This window comes from Branchiostoma belcheri, unplaced genomic scaffold (genome assembly GCF_001625305.1).
Source record: "Branchiostoma belcheri isolate BF01 breed outbred unplaced genomic scaffold, Haploidv18h27 scaffold75, whole genome shotgun sequence".
Lineage (NCBI taxonomy): Eukaryota > Metazoa > Chordata > Leptocardii > Amphioxiformes > Branchiostomatidae > Branchiostoma > Branchiostoma belcheri.
In genome coordinates, this window is record NW_017804409.1 from 65,305 (window position 1) to 85,192 (window position 19,888).

The following is a 19,888-nucleotide window of genomic DNA, read 5'->3' on the forward strand; positions in this document are numbered from 1 at the left end:
TCGTGTGTGTGGGTGGGGNGGGGGGGGAGGTTCCGTCCCGAACCCCCCTGGCTACGGGCATGATATGTATAGACCCTTTGCAATTGTGACCCAGGCATTAGTACAGTAGTTGGCGGTAAGATTCAGGACGTGAGTGCTTTAGTGTGCCTGTTGTGGTGCACAATTTCCCAGCGCAGCATCCAGGGACCCTGGATGGTAGGCTCCAAATCTGCTGGATTCACCTGAAACGGATGAAATGGCTTTAGTTTGCATTTCAAACAGTAGAAAACGTAAAGTAGGAAATAACTCCAACCGAGACAGGACTTCACTCGCTTCACGCTACGTCAGAAACAGACATACAGGTTGACCAAAACACTCGAAGAGGCAGACAGACACGCATACACAGACTGACACGCATTCAAAGCATGGTGTGAAGCAAATATCTTTCTTTCACAGAGAAATGCATCTTGCTTGGTAAAGAGTGCGTAGATATGGGACATGTAACACAGTAAGTTAAAGGAGTACTAACCTCCAGAAGGGGTTGCTATATTCCGACAGGCATTAATTTTAGGAAGTGAAAAATGCATATTACTTTACAGTATACAATTAAATGCCCATTTTGCGCTCAAGTCTTAAAACGCATCGAATCCAGGACAAACTCTCCAAATACCCTCAAAACTATCCCAGAATACACCACGCTACCCCATTGGTGTCTATGTTTTAAACAAAAAGTTACGTTACAGACTTTATTTCAGGGGCGATAAGAAAAATTCCTACCGTTTTGTGTTATTTGGTATCTTATCAACCATTGCCTTTCTTGATGTCCTTATCGCCCCTTATTTATGCCGAAATATAGACGATGAAAAAAACGGCGTAATCTAATTATCTTTTCCATAAGTGGCGTAATCTAATTATTTGTTCAATTAATACTTACATGCAAATAAGTTGAGAAAATCAAAACACGCAGGATGAAACTGGCGCTCACTGCATTAGACATCCTCATATAATAGTATTCAAACCACAGGTAAAGCAAAGTAAAGCAAGTAATTTCTCAATAATCAGCTTGTTAATGTGCTTGTCTCCTACCATTTTCGGCGAAAAATGTTAATGTTGACCTGAAGTGTATGAGTATTGCGTAAGCCAGAGTTCCCGGATGTATCAATTGTGGTTCAGCATGGGGAAATTTGATATTGATATCGCTTTACAAACATGCGCCGCGCAAGTCGTACAAGCGAAATTATGTAAAAAGTCGGCTAGTTATGTATTCATTGCAGCATGATGTATCGGAAAATAGCACTTCCTTCTGGAGGTTAGTACTCCTTTAACTAGAAAGGTCACATTTGCAAAGCAAAAACACATTGTTTACCTTCACATGGTCTAGCCCTGCTCTAGATCATAGACATAGATATATCGGCAAGACCCTCCAACTCTGCCCTGCCACTTGCCACATAATGTAATCTAAAACACTATGAGTGTCTGCTAAAGCACCAGTTACCATGGTGACAGCCGTATGGTCCAGGTCATTGACCTTATTTATTTGGAACGAAACATGAACATCTAACCCTTTGGTTTTAGGTTACCACTTACTTTTCCATCCTCCTCCTCCCCCTCATCATGTAAGAACTCCTCCCATCGTGGCTTGTACCCAGGATCCTTTGCTGTCCTCATCAAGACTAGGTCCTTTTCTCCCCAGAACCCCGACGGTTTGTTCGGGTCCTGCCAGCGGAGGTCCAGACTCCAACGGATCTCATCAGAGTAGTTCTCCAGACTGGCAGCAGGGATGGAGAGATGGATATCAAATGAGATTAAAACGACAGAGAAGGAATGTTTTCTTTACATAAAGACGACCCCTGGCGGTTTATTTGGGTACTGACAACGGAGGTCCAGACTCCAGCGGATCTCATCAGAGTAGTTCTCCATACTGACAACAGGGATGGAGAGATGAATATTGAATGAGATTAACGACAGATATGAAGAATGCTTTCTTTACATAAAGACGACCCCTGGCGGTTTATTCGGGTACTGACAGTGGAGGTCCAGACTCCAGCGGATCTCATCAGAATAGTTCTCCAAACTGGCAACAGGGATGGAGACTATCGATGGATATTGAATGGGATTAACGACGGATAGGAAGAATGCTTTCTTAACATAAAGACGACCTCTGGCGGTTTGTTCGGGTCCTGCCAGCGGAGGTCCAGACTCCAGCGGATCTCGTCAGAGTAGTTCTCCAGACTGGCAACAGGGATGGAGAGATGGATATTGAATGAGATTAATGACAGAGGAAGAATGCTTTCTTTACATAAAGATGACCCCTGGCGGTTTGTTCGGGTCCTGACAGCGGAGGTCCAGACTCCAACAGATCTCATCAGAATAGTTCTCCAGACTGGCAACATGGGATGGAGAGATGAATATTGAATGAGATTAACGACAGATAGGAAGAATGCTTTCTTAAAACATAAAGACGACCCCTGGCGGTTTGTTCGGGTACTGACAGCAGAGGTCCAGACTCCAGCGGATCTCGTCAGAGTAGTTCTCCAGACTGGCAACAGGGGATGGAGAGATGGATATTGAATGGAAGAATGCTTTCTTAACATAACGACGACCTCTGGCGGTTTATTCGGGTACTGACAGCGGAGGTCCAGACTCCAGCGGATCTCGTAAGAGTAGTTCTCCAGACTGGCAATAGAAATGAAAAGATGGATGTTGAATGAATGCAATTAACAACACAGGAAATGCTCTTTGCATAAAGCTGGCGGTTTGTTCGGGTACTGTAAGGGAAGACTCCTGCGGTTCTAGTAACAAATGTATGAATTTGAGTGATAAACTAAATATTTCTTTCACTGGTTTCATGAAAAGAGAGATGTATCTTTATAAGTTTAGTTTTTTCGTATCTTTCAAATCTTACTTTTTTCATCATTGCTGATATAACGTGTTTGGTCACACTTCCAATTTTGGTCGGTTATAATTAATGGTCTGCATATGGTGTAAAGGTTGCCTCACCTGCGATGAGGAATGCAGTTGTTGAGGAAGAGGACTCCCCCATACGGAACCTCGCATGTCACCAGGTCCCTCTCCATGTCGCATCCTGCATATCAGTCACAAAGAAACTAATATCTGTTTTTGGTACATGCATATAATTGTCTATTTCCACAATCCACTACTATTTCGGTCAGGTTCCACCATTTCTCAGTCCACTGAGAGGTCCTATAGAGATTCATGTTTGGAAACACTGAGTCAGATCGTGTATTTATTGGTGTTCTGCCACGTAACGTTACATGTTCTGTGACGAACATGTCATTACAACGTACTGCACCTGTACGCGACACTCGTAGTGCATAGCATTTCAGTAGCAAGTCCCATTTATTAGGGACGAATTCTCATATCTAAGAATGTTATGTAGAAGCTGAAAAGATATTGTCTGCAACAGCTTAATTCTGATGCAACGGTGACCAAATATCCAAAGAACCGTGAAAAATCCTGGTTTCACCCAGGCTAACGTTCAGCGGACGTACCTAAGGTTTTCTCCATCTCCTCTGCCGACACCTCCACGTACCACGTCCCGCCGGCGCAGCACGTGTGAGTAGCGGTGATGCCCTTCCTGTGCCCGCCCTTCAGGACCTACATGTATGAAATCATATATTGTTTGTCCCATCCACGAGGCAGACCAAACTCACTACGAAGAGTTGTATGTGTCGTCGACTATCTTCACATGCTGGTGACATTACAAATAGAAACAGACGAACAAAGCTTCAATGGAACACTGTCTGTGATCATCTAATGCTGAGGTCACATTTCCAAACCGGGGCCCGGCTGGGCAGTCTTATAGAACGAAAAGTGTGATATGAAAGACAACAAAGCACAAAAAGTTGAGAAATACAATATGAACTATTTGCCTGTATTCTTGAAATAAATTGTTGATTTTTCGTTAATCGAAACAGCCCGGCCGGGCCCCGGATTGGAAATGTGACCTACAAGCATAACAGATACAATTAGTTAGGATTGAATCCCCAACTCCCCAAGCGTGTTTTAGGCGTTATTATTTTTCTACCGGTATTTTTTTGCGTCAGCCCAAGGACTAGCGAGTGTCCACTGACCTGCATGCAACCGTTCTTCTTCGTAGCGTCTAACAGCGGGATCCAGGCTGTCGGCTGCAGGGTGCCGAGGCAGTCGGGCAGCAGGTATGCATTGTCTGGACAAAATATTAGAAGCAAGCGAATATTCCTAAACAGAGGCGATGTCACTGCTCTATGGATAGAGATTGGGTTAATAGTCTTTGAAGGAATTATGACATGTGAAAGATTTTAATTTTTTTGAGTACGAGATGCTTCATACATTCCAGGTGACCGCATGCTTGAACCCAGAGCATACTGGGCCCAAACCCTGCCAATCAAGTGAAACCCAATCTCCACCCACTCGCTTTGGAACCCAAACACACAAACCTATTAGCCCCAAAACAATACTTCCATCCCGGAAGTAACAATCGTTCAAAGGTGCAACAGGAGCATTGGAAAAGAAAATTCTATCGCATTTTTCTCAAGATTGCTATTATATTGTAAACATTGTACATTGTACTATATGTACATGCATACAAAAGCTTATATTGTGGTAACTGAAAGATGGCGTTATAAATTACCTTGGTGCCATGGGACCGTCAGCGCTTCATTCGTTGGTGTCTTGAAGAACAAAAATGCATAGGTTTTGACATTAACAAACGGTTTGTTAATAAGATTGTGCTCTTAATTTTCATGACTTGAGGAAGGGATTATTATTTCTACATGAAGAGGACGTCGTTACAATGAAATGACTATGTTGTATGGCAGCCCTTCTGTAGCACAGGAGGCGAAAATCAATGCGCGCGCGGATCTCATCCATAGCTAGAATTAAATTAACCCTTATCCTGTTGGCATTTTTACACAATATTTTCAAATAATTTGATGTCTTAACCATGTCATAGACCCTTGACTTTTTTTGCCCTGCGCTGGCGTAGTTACTTCCGCATTCGTTGCGTTTCGCTGCAGTGTGATGCATTGCGCAAGAAATACGTATACCCCAAATATACATATACAGGGCGGTATATGGGTGGTACTGTATGTATATGTGGGCCCCGCAGAGCGTACCTTACTCCGGAGGTTCCAGACCTGATGTCCGGCTATGTCCGGTCCGATCAGCTGTTCCACGGCGTTCAGCAGCCGCTCGTGAGACCAAAGATCACGGAAGGCCTGCGGAGAAAGGCAACACTGATTTGTTTGCTTGTTTGTTTGTTTGTTTTATCATATCCGTGGCCGTACCTTATCTATGTCAAGGAATATTTTGTACATGGTATTAACGCCACAAAATTATCAATTATTAAATAACCAAGTTCCATGGTTTACGGAAGAGAAGTCAAACCCTTCAGACATAGTTTTAGACATAGTTATAGTTCTAGACAGCTACCTTTATCATGTAGACTTCAGTTATTTTATACTATATTTCATTGCTCTTTTATGTTTTGTAATTTGCAATTAGCCTCCGGGCACGAATTTGCAATAAACTTTTCATTAATCTAATTGTTGTCGTCTAAACAAGGGAGAAAACATAACAGGGACGAAAAAAGGTGGCCAAGCCATGACTTGTAAGAGGGCATCAATGCAAAACCTATAATCAGAACAAAATACCCGGTTGAATTACATCACATAATGAATTACTACTCATGTGATTGTATGAGGTAAATTGAAACCCAATATTGCACGTCTTAGTGCGGACTCGATACAAACACACAGACTATCAATTAACATGACCGAAAACAATACTTCCGTCTCGTATATAGTATATAGGAAAGAAGAAGGGAAAGGGATGCCCCTGGAGTTCCTACCTTGGGCATGTTCCTGCGTGATTTCACCAGCACGACTGCTGCCCCTGGAAACTCCTCATTCAGCAGCGTGAGCCTCTGGAACAGGCCTGCCTCCTCGTGCTTGTCTGTGTTCAACAAAACAAACTGGCCTGTCACAGGTGTCACTGAATTAACCATTGCTGGGCATTGATGTCAATGCGTTCCCTTTGACAGATCGTGTGTTCAGTCCAGTGTTTCTTAATTGGTGTTAGATAATCACTGAGTCTTGATGTTTTTATCTATTCACTGATGTAACCTCCTTGGTTCAACAATCTGTTCAATGATGTGTTCATTAACGTGTTCAATCATGCATTCAATGATGTGTTCAAATATGTGCTCAAAGATGTGTTTATTGGTGTGTTCAATATTAATAATGTGCTCAATGGTGTCTTCAGTAATGTGTTTGAAAATGTGTTCAATGACGTGTTCAATAAGGTGTTCAATGATGTGTTCAGTAATTAATGTGTTCAATGACGCGTTCAATGACGCGTTCAATGACGTGTTCAATAAGGTGTTCAATGACGTGTTCAGTAATTAATGTGTTCAATGACGCGTTCAATGACGTGTTCAATAAGGTGTTCAATGATGTGTTCAGTGATGTGTTCATTGAAGTCTTGAAAGTGTTTGAAGTGTTCAAAATGCTTTCTACCAACACAGATGAACATTGCTAAGACCTTTTATCTTGCCGGCGCGGTACAGCGTCTGTGCCAGGTGGTCCACCCGCTCCTCCACCGCCTCCCGCACGGGCTGCAGCTCCTCCGGCGGGAAGAAGTCAGTCACCACCAGGTAACCCTGCCACGGGGAGGGACATGACAGAGGTGACAGATAAGCGCCCTCTGGCGGACCGTCAAGAAACATACACATACACATACACATACACATACACATACACATACACATACACATACACATACACATACATATACATATACACGTACACATACACAGACACAGACACATACATATACACGCACACAGACACACATGCACATACATACACGCACACACACACACACACACACGCATACACACGCACACACACACACACACACACGCATACACACGCACACACACACACACACACACACACACACACACACACACACATACACGAACACAGACACACATGCACACACATACACATACACGTACACACACACGCGCGCGCGCGCGCGTGCATACACAATTAAGCGCTCGCGTACACACACACAAACTCCCGCTGATTCGGCATATTATGAAGGGGCCATAACATATTGTTCAGCGCAGGTTGATAGCGAATTTGTACTGTTGGTGAGGAAAATGACAAGAGGGAAAACCTGGGTGAAAACTCTTACGTCTCTGAAGTACTGGTCGACCTGCGCCTTACTGAGCTGCCCGGGCTTCTTGTCTCTCGGCTGCGGGGGCGGGGTGAGGTAGACCTGCGGGCAGCTCGCCGGCGGGGCTGGTTTTTTCCTCGGGGGCTCGTAGTTTTCCTCCGTACTGGTCATGATGGAGTGTTTCCTGTTTGTTCCATTCGTCGGACCTTAACCTACGTGTTGTTTGTCTCTTTAGGTTTGACCAAAGGTTGCCTTACTTGCCAGACAACCTTTGATCTTAATTTGATATTTTCTTCTGGGTTTCTGCAGTAATAAACAAGTACGCAAGGTGGCGATGCTTAGAACCGCTGATAGATAATGGTTGATTGTTTTGTATCGTATGGTTCTAGCTACTTATGGAGCGGTACCCCCCCCCCAAAAAAAAAAGACACCTCACGTAGCTTGCTTTGGGGCTATTTCAAACGCTGGAATTTCACTGAATGTAGATATCAGACAGATTTTCATCCAGAATATTTTTCGTTTTGATGGATGCCTTATTCAATTCAAGATTCAAGATGGATTTATTGGTTCTTCGCAGTTAAAAACAACTGAATTGTAAACCAATTTACAAAACATTGGTATATTAAAACTACAGGTTTGCAATCAATATAGGCGTACGATTAACAAACCAACAAATATACATGTTTCATACATTATAAATTTCCCGGACAACATTTGATACAGAACACTGTACTACATTTAAAAAGACAACAGTCAGGGGTACAGTCCATAGGCCTTAGTCATCATGAGGTAACACAAATCCATTTTGTTTTCTCGCTGAACGGTCTCCACCCAGTGGCACTGGGCGTGAGGCAACACGGTGTGAAAAGAACCTGCCAATTCTGTAGTTTAGACCAAATAGAAGATGAAATACATTTCACCATAGATTGCCCCTTGTATAGTAGAGATAGACTCATATTTTTTAGCCATGTATTAAGTATATTTCCCCACTTCAGATATTTGACTAGTAAAGAGAAATTTGTATTCCTTTTAACTTTTGATAAACCTACTCTAAGTAATCTCACAGCCGCATATATCCATACAATCACTACTAAGCGAGATGAAGCCGAAAAGAATAGAAATTAGACATTTATTTACACTCCTATATGTTCATATGTATGTAATGTATATATGTTTATGTTCATGTTCTGTACCCATGCGACCTGTACTTAGTTCTGTAGAACACAAATGTACAATAAAGGTCTTCATTCATTCAATAAAAACACCCCGGGCCGGATACGTACATGTAGTTCCGCGTGGTCTGTTTTCTCCATAGCACCGGTGTACATACCGACAAGGTGCTGACAGCGGCATCCCAAACACCATGCTTCACTGCACGACGCACAGCTCAAGCCAGTCTTTCTGTTAACAGTTTCTTTAAGATAACCTTAAAAAAAGACAAAAAAATAGACGTAGAAACATCCAATTTCTCATAATGTGCATGTAAAACCTGAGATATCATTGCCTTCTTATAAGCTACGATAAATAGATATAGTATTAATGTTACACGTTTTAAAGGTCTACCTGTGTTTTGTGATGGTATCTCCCCCTCACACAAGCGTGACCTCTCTTCAAAAGAAGTGCTGTGTCACCCTGAAGCACTATTTGCACGACCGCAGGTTTGGAGATACACGCATTCGGAGACCTCGTCAGTAGTAGTTTCACTCTTGTCGTAGTTCTGAAGACTCTAGGATGGCCCCTAAGTACAAGCTGACGTATTTTAACGCCCGAGGGCGTGCGGAGCCGGCCAGACTGTTGTTCGTAGCCGCCGATGTGGAGTTCGAGGACGTACGGGTCACATTTGAGGAATGGCCGGCACTCAAAGAGAGTAAGTAAACAATTATTGTATTCAGAACCATGTCTATCTAGTTCTATGCCTGATTAGGTTAGGGCTAGGATCAGGCACGGTTCTGGATAGTCTCCGCGTATCCATGAACCCAGATTTACCCTGTTCTGGATACGCTTGGACTATCCAGAACCGTGCCTGAGCAGGGTTCCGGATAAAAGCACGGTTCTGGATGCAACATTGCTCGCTCAATTTGGAGAGCGATACCGACAACACTCGTCACAACTACAGACAGAATGTAGAACTCGTGGCATTCGGTTTTGTTGTTGTGTGACGGGCTTAAAGCCGAATAGTAGGTTTGCGCATTTTTATGACAGTCGTCCATGTGTCGTACGAATAAAACTTCAGCTGTCTTGAGACCGAAAAGATTTGCCGTAGACTCTATTAGACGGTCGTGCATGGCAGTTTTATCCAACCCTCGGCGAAAAGGGTGGACAAAATCATTGAAAACATCGTACAACGAGCGTGACCTCGCCCTTTATTAACAGTCAGGACCTGCGACTCCGGGTCAAGTAACTCATTCAATCATTAACGCACTACTAACCAAACATATGGTCATCTCGTACCGCAATTGCGTTCTATACTATATGCCTCTGTTCTTAAGAAACTAAGAAAGCTCAAAACATTACCATTTCTTCAAGATTTCTTTTCAAAAAGGACCAATACAACGTCAGATACAATGGAAACTTAACTAAACAACCATAACATGTATATTCAGTAATCAATGAGAAAGTGCAAAAACTGCACTGTCAAAAGTTATAATTCTTGTAAAGGAACGTCGATGAAGGTTAGATATCCAGGAAATATGATACGCCAAAAAGCAGTTACCCAAGCAATTGGATATGATTTTGAAAACGTCAGACGTTTCAGCTAGTATCCACTAGCTTTCGTCAATGACTGAGAGACCAGAGGGGAAATGCAGGTTTATAAGCAAGTTCCTTGTCAAGTAATATAATCTTAGTTGCTTCATCAACTTTTTTTCCAGCGACTCCTATGGGAGGGCTGCCAACACTGGAGGTTGACGGAGTGACGCTGTGTCAGAGCTTGGCGATAGCTCGTTTCGTGGCCCGAGATGTGGGTAAGTGTACAACGCCGTACCTCCTACAGTCTTCATAAGGGTCTCAGAGCCTTTCTACGTGCTAATAAACAATGTAGTGGCTAAATACTAAATGTGTGTGTGTGTGGGGGGGCGTATTTTCTTGATATCTGTACAGATTCAGATACAGATAAGCATAGCCTCCCATATCCGGTTAACACCTGTAACAACAACAAAAAATCTACCATTTCTACTATTTCTTCAACGTAATGCACTTATTGAGAATGCCATAACTTATAATTCTATATCAAAAATAATCGTTGAGTCATCCTTAGCCTGGGCTGAAGTACCAATAGGTGTCAGGTTACTCCGAGATGTTTGCTTATTTACGATGGGCGGGTCCATTGTTGACATTCCATTTTCATTCCTCAACATGTGTAAACTAGTGCTTTATTAACACAGCTACCTGCACAGTGTTAGCAGATAGAAATGTGACTATATATGTAGCACATTGATCCGTTCCATCTGGAGAAACCGTGAGACGTTTGTTCTATGAAAAGCCTATTAGCAAAGTTAGATGTAGTTAATACCTTTGTAAGGGGCAGTGAGTTGGTAATCCACTGTGTCTAGGCCACAGTATTGGAAGGCAGAGCCCATCCCTCTCCTTCCACTGCCTTTTACCTCCCCAACCAAAGCCAGGTACCCATTTCACACCTGGAGTGAGGAAAGTTGTGTAAAGTGCCTTTCCCAAGGACACACTGTCCAGTCAGAAATGCCTGGGATCGAACTCACGACCTCACTATCGTGCCATAGCCATTAAGCCATGTTCTAACTTTCTGTTCAGTAGATGTTCTAACTTTATCTTGAAAGTTCATCTGTGTTGGTAGAAGTCATTATGAAACAAGTTTAAACTGTAATTGCCAACACAAAAAATTGGACTCACCCAAATTTCCGACTGTACAACTCCAGTCTTTGTCAAGGAATGAGCAATCCACCGCTCCCGTGACGACACGCAGATAACACACGTGACTCCGTGAGCAGTGGATCATAGGTTGCAGGAAGTCTGTGGCGCCCCCCGTCTCTGTTGAGGGATGGTTGTAATGCCCTGATGTAGATAGCCTCTTTAATCCCTCGTGCGAAGAAGTCCGCTTCTGTGTCCAAGATTCTTACTTTATCCAATGAGACTGAGTGTCCAGGCGATTCTAACTATTTCGTCCGATTCCCCAGGACTGGCGGGTAAGTCTAACCTGGAGCAGGCGCAGGCAGACATGTACGTGGATGAGATAAATGAGGTCCTGCCGAAGATGGGCGGCCTCATGTTCATAACCGACGAAGCTGTGAAGGTACTTTGGTTATCTAACGTCTGTATGGGCCAATATTCATGATCACAAAGAAATGGCCCTTCCTCTTTAATATCAGTTTGTATGTTACGTACGTTTGGCATTGGGCATCAGCGAACTCATCCAACTACATTGAGTGAGTGAGTGAGTGAGTGAGTGAGTGAGTGAGTGAGTGAGTGAGTGAGTGAGTGAGTGAGTGAGTGAGTGAGCGAGTGGGTGAGCGAGCGAGCGAGCGAGTGGGTGAGTGGGTGGGTGTGTTCGTGCGTTTGTGCGTGTGTGTACCTGTCAGTAAGCCGCGGAGTAAATGAATGACTGGGTGAGTGATCAAACGGCCGAATGAACGAATAAATGAGCGAGCGATTGAGTGAGTCTATCATGAAGTGCATGTAAAATAGTTGAAGATCACCCACAGTGCACTGACGTTGTTATAACCAGCCCCCCGTGTCTGTTTTAACCCCCAGGCAGAGAAGATGAAGGAGCTTGATGAGATGATCGTCACCAAATATAGCAAACTGGAGAAACTCATCGGGTCCACCGGATATATGGTCGGCAACAGGGTACGTGTCAAGGGATTTGTATGACTCGGTTACTTAATAGAAGAATTGCACGACAATTGTAGCAGGTACAACGAATGGCAATACATAGTTGCTATTGATAAAATTTGTGTAACAGTACTAATAGTTCTAAGAACTGTTATTCGAGCTGGACTTCAGTAACTTTTCCTCCAATAAGTCCGAACAAAAACCCTACTTTTAATTGTGTTGATGATGTGCAACCATCACGATATTACTGTACATACTATAATAATAGCGTATCTTTAAAGTTCATCTATGTCGGTAGAAGTCATTATGAACAAGACTGAACCGTGATTGCCAACACAAGAAATTGGACTCACCCAAATTTTTGGACTGTACAACTCCTTGACAAAGACTGGAGTTGTACAGTCGAAAATTTGGGTGAGTCCAATTTCTTGTGTTGGCAATCACGGTTCAGGCTTGTTCATGATAATAGTAATAATGTTTTATTGCAAATTCATGCCCGAGGGCTAATTGCAGGAACAGAAGAAATATATGATATAAAAACAATTAGTACACATAAAACTACTGATAACTACTAAGTAACTACTAGTGAAAACTATATAATAATAATAAATTATTGCGTTTGGTTTGCTGTATAAGCTTAAGTCGATTGCAAATTGTAAAGGCCGATTTCTTCCTCGTTTTATCAATAAACCAATCACACAAAATAATCTCCATCAGATACTGTGGTGCGACCTGGTGTTCTTCAACATCGCCTTTAACGTGGAGAACTACAAACCGGGAACCCTGGAGAACTACCCCAAACTGGCCAAGGTGGTGGAGAACGTCAAACTCAACTCCCGCATCGCAGCGTACCTCGCCGGGCGACCGGAAACCCCGTTCTAGTCAGAAAAAAAGAAAACAATTTTTCGTACGACGTAGCCTGGTATCCAGTCTGATCGTGGTCGGGGCCGTAAGAGCTCGGGGCCGTAAGAGCTCTGGCCCGCCCGCCTCACATAGGTTTCCCGGTGTGTATTTCACGAGATATTGATTAGCCCTCCACGAATCGTGTTGGGGGGAAACCAAATCCCCAAGCATACTGTCTCTGATTAGCGTAACACTCCTACCGGGACGGTCTGTTGCACTGGGCGGGGGAAGCTCTTAGAGCCCCCAAAGACACAACCTGCCTGAACACCCCAATACCCCCAATCACGTAAGACTGGATACCAGGCTACGTACGACGTGGCAATATGTAATGTTTAACATACGGAGTTAGTGAACTTAGTTTTTTTTATCCAGAGAGCAACAATTAGAATGAGGATATTGTTGGAATAATACAGGAGATATCTGTAAGATCTACCATACAACGTTGGATACACAAATTTAAGGTAAAACAAAAATGCAATGTATAACATACGGAGTTAGTGAAACTAGTTTTTCATGCAGAGAAAAACAATTAAACTGAGCATAATGTTGGAATAATACAGAGATAGCCGGAAGGTGTCATATACAACTTTGGATACACAAAGGTAAATACTGATTCTAAAAGTAAACTAAAGCAGTCATCCTCCAATGAGGTGAAGCATGATGATTTTTCTAGAAGCTCTATCTATATGGTGCAATGTGGATTCGCTACATCTTGCGTTTAAACCAGCTTTTATTTGATAAAGGAAATGGTTGTTTTCGGCATAGTCATTTATATAGTATAGAATTTCAATATTTCCACACTTCTACCTCGGTAGGATCGGCTAATGTCATACTAAAATATCATATTTTCAAACAAGAGGAGTCCCTATGTTTTGTTTATACTACATATACGCACTGCGATCTGCATGGGAGTCGTTCTATGGATGGTGACACTATCTTTACTCTATCGACAAGTCAGTCTTTCAAAACAGGAGAATAAAAATATATTCCAGTAAACATGTTTGTGTAAAATGTGCTCATCATCTGTATGGTTTGCCATGGGGAAGAGCTTATAATAATAATAATAATAATAATGATGCGGGTTTTATTTGAAACACTTCGCAGCCCGAAGGCTGAATTACATGTCCCGTACATTGTATAAAAACATATTGTGACAATATAATCATTACATTTTACAATAGAACACTAAAGCTAGGTTAAAATACCAACCTCATTAAAAGTACTAGATTAAAATCAAAGTATATAACGGCATGTACATTACAGGATTACATTACAGAGTGCTGTTTAAAAGCTGGACGAGGTAAGGCAATGGGCTTTTCGAATATCTTGCTGTGCGTGCTGGCAATTGGTCTAGTTTTTTGTTCTGTCTTGTTTCCCTCCCACTGATCTCTCCCCGAAGTCGAGGAAACCAATGTCTGTACTGTTCAGACTTGTACAGCTTGTGGGCAAAGCTTTGTCTAGAGCCATGCTCAGCCCGATTCTAAAGCGTATCCAGAACTGTGCCTGATGCAAGTCTAGTAGTACATCCATGGATAAAAGGGGGTATCCAGAAGGGTGACTGATTCTAACCCTATTGAACTGCGATAAGCACGGTTCTGGATACAATAGTGGACGTTGAGCGAACCACACTAGTTACACGTGTCAAACATTCCTGAACTGTTCTGGTTGCCTAAACAACAGAGTGGGGCGTGGCCGCTCTGATGCAGTCCACAAGTTGACACAAGAAAAGTAGGGTCAAAAGCCACAGTGACAACAGACCAAAGAAATTGATCAAATTTGCAAAACAGCGAACCATACCAAACCTTATGAAAGGCCTTACTGATCGCCGAAAACCTCGCTAACTAGTACTTTATCGAAGGCTATGTAGTACTTCATTTTTTACTATTTGGTCTCTCAAACCACCTGTTATTGCTATCTTTGTATGCAACTGTTTGTATCTGAGTCGTGCCCCCTTTGATGGTATGTCCTGCTCAAACAAGTGTCGATCTCGGTGGCAGTTGGCACATACGAGCATATTTGCACCTGCCAAAGATAGCGGGGACGCCCATTGTACATGTAGATAGGCACGTACGGAGACTGCCAGTCTTCCGAGTTCATTCTCTGCTCTCACTGCTAGAACTGTACGGTTGTAAGTCTCAAGGATGGCTCCTAAGTACAAGTTTACGTACTTTGACGTGCGAGCTCGCGGGGAGCCGACCCGGCTGCTGTTCGCCGCTGCAGGGGTGGAGTACGAGGACGTCAGGGTACGGAGGGACGACTGGGCGGCCTTGAAACCGAGTAAGTCATAGGTCACACGACCGGTGTAACACGGCATAGCAAGGGGGTAGATGAGTGTACACACTGCATTCTTTCTTTTTTTCATATTCCAACATGTAGTCACAAGACGTGGTGACGGCACACTCAAGTTTTTTTCAACTTATACTAATGCCGCCACCAACACGGGAGACAGTAAAATACTCATTTTCGCCTGAGCGAAGTGAGGAAAGTCGTGTAAATTGCCTTTCCCAGGGGCACAGGATCGGTGGCATGTCAGGACTCGAACCCGCGACGTCTTGGTTCCGAGTCGAGCACTCTACCGCTACGACCACACGACCGCACTGCATTCTGGAGTTGGGGAGTTCTATAACAACAAAGTCGTCCAGAATTGCACATGGAATTATGTTTTAGCTACTATGAAACAGTCCACACAATAATTCTGTACCAAAGAAAATGCGTACTGGCAAAAAACAAACAAACTGCAAATAGGAACTTTAAGCTAAACATTATTGCAACTGACCATGTTGAATCGCAAACGATCCTCTATCCCAAAATTATTCCTGAGCATCATTTAAGATACCGACATGTATTTCAATCGGTCCCCGGTCACACGTTTTTAATATAACAAAATAAAAAAAAATAGGGAAAATTAGACAAGAGAGACAGGGGGTTTCTTAACTATTTTCTTTTTTTTTTTTTTAACTTTTCGACCCGGTCACCAGAAAGAATTTTGCAATATTAAAAAAAAAGACTTTTGCAATACCAGTAGTAGCCAACGGCTAGTGAGGTAGCGTCCATGGACGAACTCCATGGTTCTACGCAGACTTTGCTAGCGGCCTGCCTAGCCGCCTGCATTTGTTTCAATGAGCGCTGTGGTTTCTTTTCGGGACAAGGCTGTATCAGCCCTTGGACTTGGTCAGTCCTCAGAAATAGTCCCCAGATCAGATGGTATTCCATGTGATATCCGTTTATGCTAGCTCTCTTGTTCCAGCCATGCCTATGGGTCAGCTGCCCATCCTGGAGGTGGACGGAGTCACCCTGTGCCAGAGTATGACCATAGCTCGCTTCGTTGCCAGGGAGACGGGTGAGTGTGTTGTCCTTCAGGTTTGACTTTGATTACTTCAAACAACTATTGTGTAATAGGGTTGGTTTGTTATGGGTAGGTCTGTAGTCGACGAACTGATTGCAACACACACCGACACACGCACGCACACGCACACACGCACGCACTAAATCGTGACGTATATGCGATTTTTATATGATTGTTGTTGTATTTCACATTGTATCTGAAATTATGTGCCCTATGTGCTTTGTCCTTATATGTTGACTCTCTAATATCAGCTTTGCTGCCTTGAGAGTCAGTGTAATGTCTTGTTTCATTTTTCAATAAATAAATGAATATGCGATTTATCTTATAAATTTGAACAATTTTCTCCTGCAGGAATGGACGGTAAAACCAAACTGGAGCGGGCCCAGGCCGACGCCTTTGTGGACGAGTTAGAGGACCTGGTGCCGAAACTGGCTATGGCGATGATATTCACAACAGATGAAAACGAGAAGGTACATTATATTGTTTATTTGCTTGCTTGTTTGTTTGTTTGTGTGTGTGTGTGTGTGTGTGTGTGTGTGTGTGTGTGTGTGTGTGTGTGTGTGTGTGTGTGTGCGTGTGCGTGCGTGCGTGTCATTCTTTGATTCGCTCTCCCTTTGTTGGGTCCTATTTCCTCACTTGACTCAGGTGTAAATGAGTATCTAGCTTCGGTTAGTTATGGACAATTAATCTCTAAGCAGATTGCGGGTGGCGTATAGACCCTCTCTGGCGAGTGGATACTGCCTGGTCAATTTGATACTGTCTTTTGCCACCCTAGCATCTGCTTGGAGATTAATGAACAGTCAGAATCGGGCTATAATCATTGAAAGTTAATTGCATGCAAATACATGCCCGAGGGCTAATTGCAGTTACAAACAACATAAGAAAGAAAATACAATGATATTATGTGAGACTATATCTACGTCCGTAACATTATACTATATTCTACAACATACATGGTACAAGCTATAGTTTTACTGGGTTTGACTTCTTCTTTTTAGGCAATGAAAGACGAATTTACCCACTTCTTCTATAATATGTGGGTCTTTGATTTTAGTAGTAAAAAGGTAGGGAATGGTGGGGAAGTGAGGGAGCATTTTGGACACGGTGGTATGATAACACGCTTGTCTCATCTCAGGCGGAGAAGGTGAAGGAACTGGATAAGGCAATCGCAGAGAAACTCGGCAAGTGTGAGAAACTCAGCGGACCTGACGGGCATCTAGTAGGAAACAGTGTAAGTACAACTATAGACTGAAATCAGGAGGTTTGTTTGTTTGTTTGTTTATTCGCATATAATCACAAAGAAGAACAATAAAATGAACATATTACAGTAAAATAGGATATGCAGGGGAAAGATGAGAAGCCATAATGGCTTGTCCGTGATCTTCCCCGACTAAATTAATTGACAACTGTAATAATGGTAACAAATCAAATCAATTCTCAAATCAGTTCTCAATTGCAAATCAAATTTTGATAGATAGTGCTCAATTGATACTTTTAGGCCTCCTTTCCCAACAGATTTGAAATTAAAAACTTTGAAGGATCGACCCCTGCCATCAAAAGAGATATCGACAAAGCTCAGGTTCACTCAAGTGTCCAAAACACTTTTAGCCTGGTGACCAGTCTATCGTGGTTTGGGAGGGATTTCTTCGGGCCTGTAGTAGTTCCCCGCCGCCCATCTCAACTAGACTCCCCGGTAGGAAGTTTGCACGGCGGGAGTTGATTAACCCACTCGTATGCAGTGTCACTAGGCTAATAACTTGTTACATGTTGGAGTTAAAACTTTAGATCCAACACAAAAAGTTCTCTCACCTAAAGTTTTCGACCAGTCACTCTGGTCTTCCTCAGTGCAGTAGACTGACCCAGTGAGGCTTGTCACGTGGCTTCTTTTAAGTGTGACGTCAACACTGGGTCAAAGGTATCTGGTAGATGATGTCGGCCCCCGTCGCGGGTCAGTCTACTACTGAGGAAGACCAGAGTGACTGGTCGAAAGCTCTAGGTGAGAGAGCTTTTGTGATCTAAAGTTTCAATTCCAAACTTTTCTGCATTTCTTTTCAGATGCTGTGGTGCGACCTGGTGTTGTACAACATTGCGTATGACATCGAGGAGGTGTACAAGTCGGGAACCCTGCAGGACTACCCCAAACTGGCCAAGGTGTATGACACGGTCCGGTCCGACCCGCGCATCGCCAAATGGATCGCCGAGCGGCCGGCAGGACAGTTCAACATCTGATAGAAAGAGATGGTAGAAGATGTTCAAGATGTCACAGAAGATAGCAGTTTGTCAGGAACTTCCGTTTTAATATCTAAGAAGATGTAGCGTCAAAATTGTTCCGTTTTTCCCATCTAGTTACACATTTTTCCCATCTAGGTACCCGCATTTTTCCCATCTAGTTACTCACATTTTCCCCAGGTAGTTACCCACATTTTCCCATTTAGTTACCCACATTTTCCTATCTAGATACTCACATTTCATTTGCCCACCTAGATACTCACATTTTCCCATCTAGATACTCACATTTTCCCATCTAGATACTCACATTTTCCCATCTAGTTACCCACATTTTTATATTATCTCTCGAATTCGGCTGTGGGGCTAAAAACGTGGATCACTAGACTAAAATGACGTACGAAATGAACCAGTTTGAAAGAGAATAAATGTTATTTTTCTTCCATTTAAAAAAATTACTTCAAACAGCGTACGGTGTGTGTTTTTATGTCCCTCAAATGTCTTCTGGTTTAACAAGGTTTTCTGAGAGGGCCGGGTGTAGTCTTCTGATGCTGAAAAAGAATACTATGCTAAGGGCCTAGGGAGGGAGGGGGGGAGGAAGGGAGGGAATGAAAGTGTGAATCGGTGAAAGATCTTGTTCTTGATGACATGCATTCAATCAAGGACGTTCTGATGGAACGTCTTTGATTCAATAAGCTGTACCAGAACAAGAAAACAGGTGGAGAGCCGTTCAGACGCTGACCTTTGACAGGACAAGGTCCAGCTTCAGTCAAAGTTTGACTGGAGAAAATGTCTCGCTGTGTTCTGTCATTGAGTGCGGTTTGTTGTCACCGGTAAGGCCATGTTGATTTGATTATATGGATGACATCCGCGCGCGCATGAATTTTCGGCCGTTTCCAAAAAAAAAAGTTTTCAACCATACTGTAAATCGTACAAAACAGTTGCAAAATGAGCAAAAATATATCATAAGTTACAAAAAAAATTAATAAAAACTATACCAATGTCGTAGAATGCCAAAATCAAACGAAAAAAGACGAAATTGTAAAGAAATGAACTTGAAGACTAGATTATTCGCCAAACCATATTCTGTGGCATTTGCTCAACCCTCATGACCACGTAGATTTCATAATGAAAAGAACTTTTTTTTTGCAAAACTTTTTTTTTATTCGCACGCGCATCAGTTTTGGGGCTCCCGGAGGATGTCATCCATATAATCAAATCAACATGGCCTAAATGTGAAGAGAGGAGACAAGACAAGGCTCTAATTTTGTCTTATATTTTTACCTTGTTATAGTGTTGTATTTCATTCCGTTAACGTTATATGTGATGTTACCGATGACTAAAAAATATTGTTTGACAAGGTTTATGATCTCAAAATTTGAAAATATAGAAAAAATTTTTTTTGCCCGCCTTGTTTTTTTTTCGCCCGCTCGCATTCGATTTGGA

The 19,888-nt window shown here is 42.7% G+C and overlaps 3 protein-coding genes across 4 annotated transcripts; 2 read left to right on the top strand and 1 right to left on the bottom strand.

Moving 5' to 3' along the window:
• Positions 1-42: 42 nt before the first annotated feature.
• Positions 43-7,493, bottom strand: LOC109485384 (phytanoyl-CoA dioxygenase-like). 2 transcript variants are annotated; one of them, XM_019788945.1, is made up of 10 exons: positions 7,183-7,489; positions 6,523-6,640; positions 5,831-5,934; positions 5,097-5,198; positions 4,613-4,652; positions 4,074-4,168; positions 3,492-3,597; positions 2,980-3,064; positions 1,567-1,747; positions 43-221 (listed from the first exon to the last, which is right to left on the bottom strand). In XM_019788945.1, exons 1-10 carry the CDS (start codon positions 7,333-7,335, stop codon positions 123-125), a joined length of 1,083 nt encoding a protein of 360 aa, XP_019644504.1. In that variant the 5' UTR covers positions 7,336-7,489; the 3' UTR covers positions 43-122. The 2 variants fall into 2 exon arrangements, with proteins under 2 accessions (XP_019644504.1, XP_019644505.1); XM_019788946.1 differs by lacking the exons at positions 43-221; positions 1,567-1,747 and adding an exon at positions 1,768-2,053 and having other exon boundaries at positions 7,183-7,493.
• Positions 7,494-8,739: 1,246 nt separating this feature from the next.
• Positions 8,740-13,866, top strand: LOC109485410 (glutathione S-transferase 1-like). Its single transcript, XM_019789011.1, has 6 exons — positions 8,740-9,031; positions 10,035-10,127; positions 11,313-11,428; positions 11,887-11,982; positions 12,685-12,873; positions 13,178-13,866. Exons 1-5 carry the CDS (start codon positions 8,896-8,898, stop codon positions 12,847-12,849), a joined length of 606 nt encoding a protein of 201 aa, XP_019644570.1. The 5' UTR covers positions 8,740-8,895; the 3' UTR covers positions 12,850-12,873; positions 13,178-13,866.
• A 1,041-nt stretch (positions 13,867-14,907) lies between these two features.
• LOC109485409 (glutathione S-transferase 1-like) lies at positions 14,908-18,906 on the top strand. Its single transcript, XM_019789010.1, has 5 exons — positions 14,908-15,147; positions 16,118-16,210; positions 16,568-16,686; positions 17,352-17,447; positions 18,272-18,906. The coding sequence occupies exons 1-5, from the start codon at positions 15,012-15,014 to the stop codon at positions 18,443-18,445; spliced, it is 618 nt and encodes a 205-aa protein (XP_019644569.1). The 5' UTR covers positions 14,908-15,011; the 3' UTR covers positions 18,446-18,906.
• Positions 18,907-19,888: the final 982 nt, after the last annotated feature.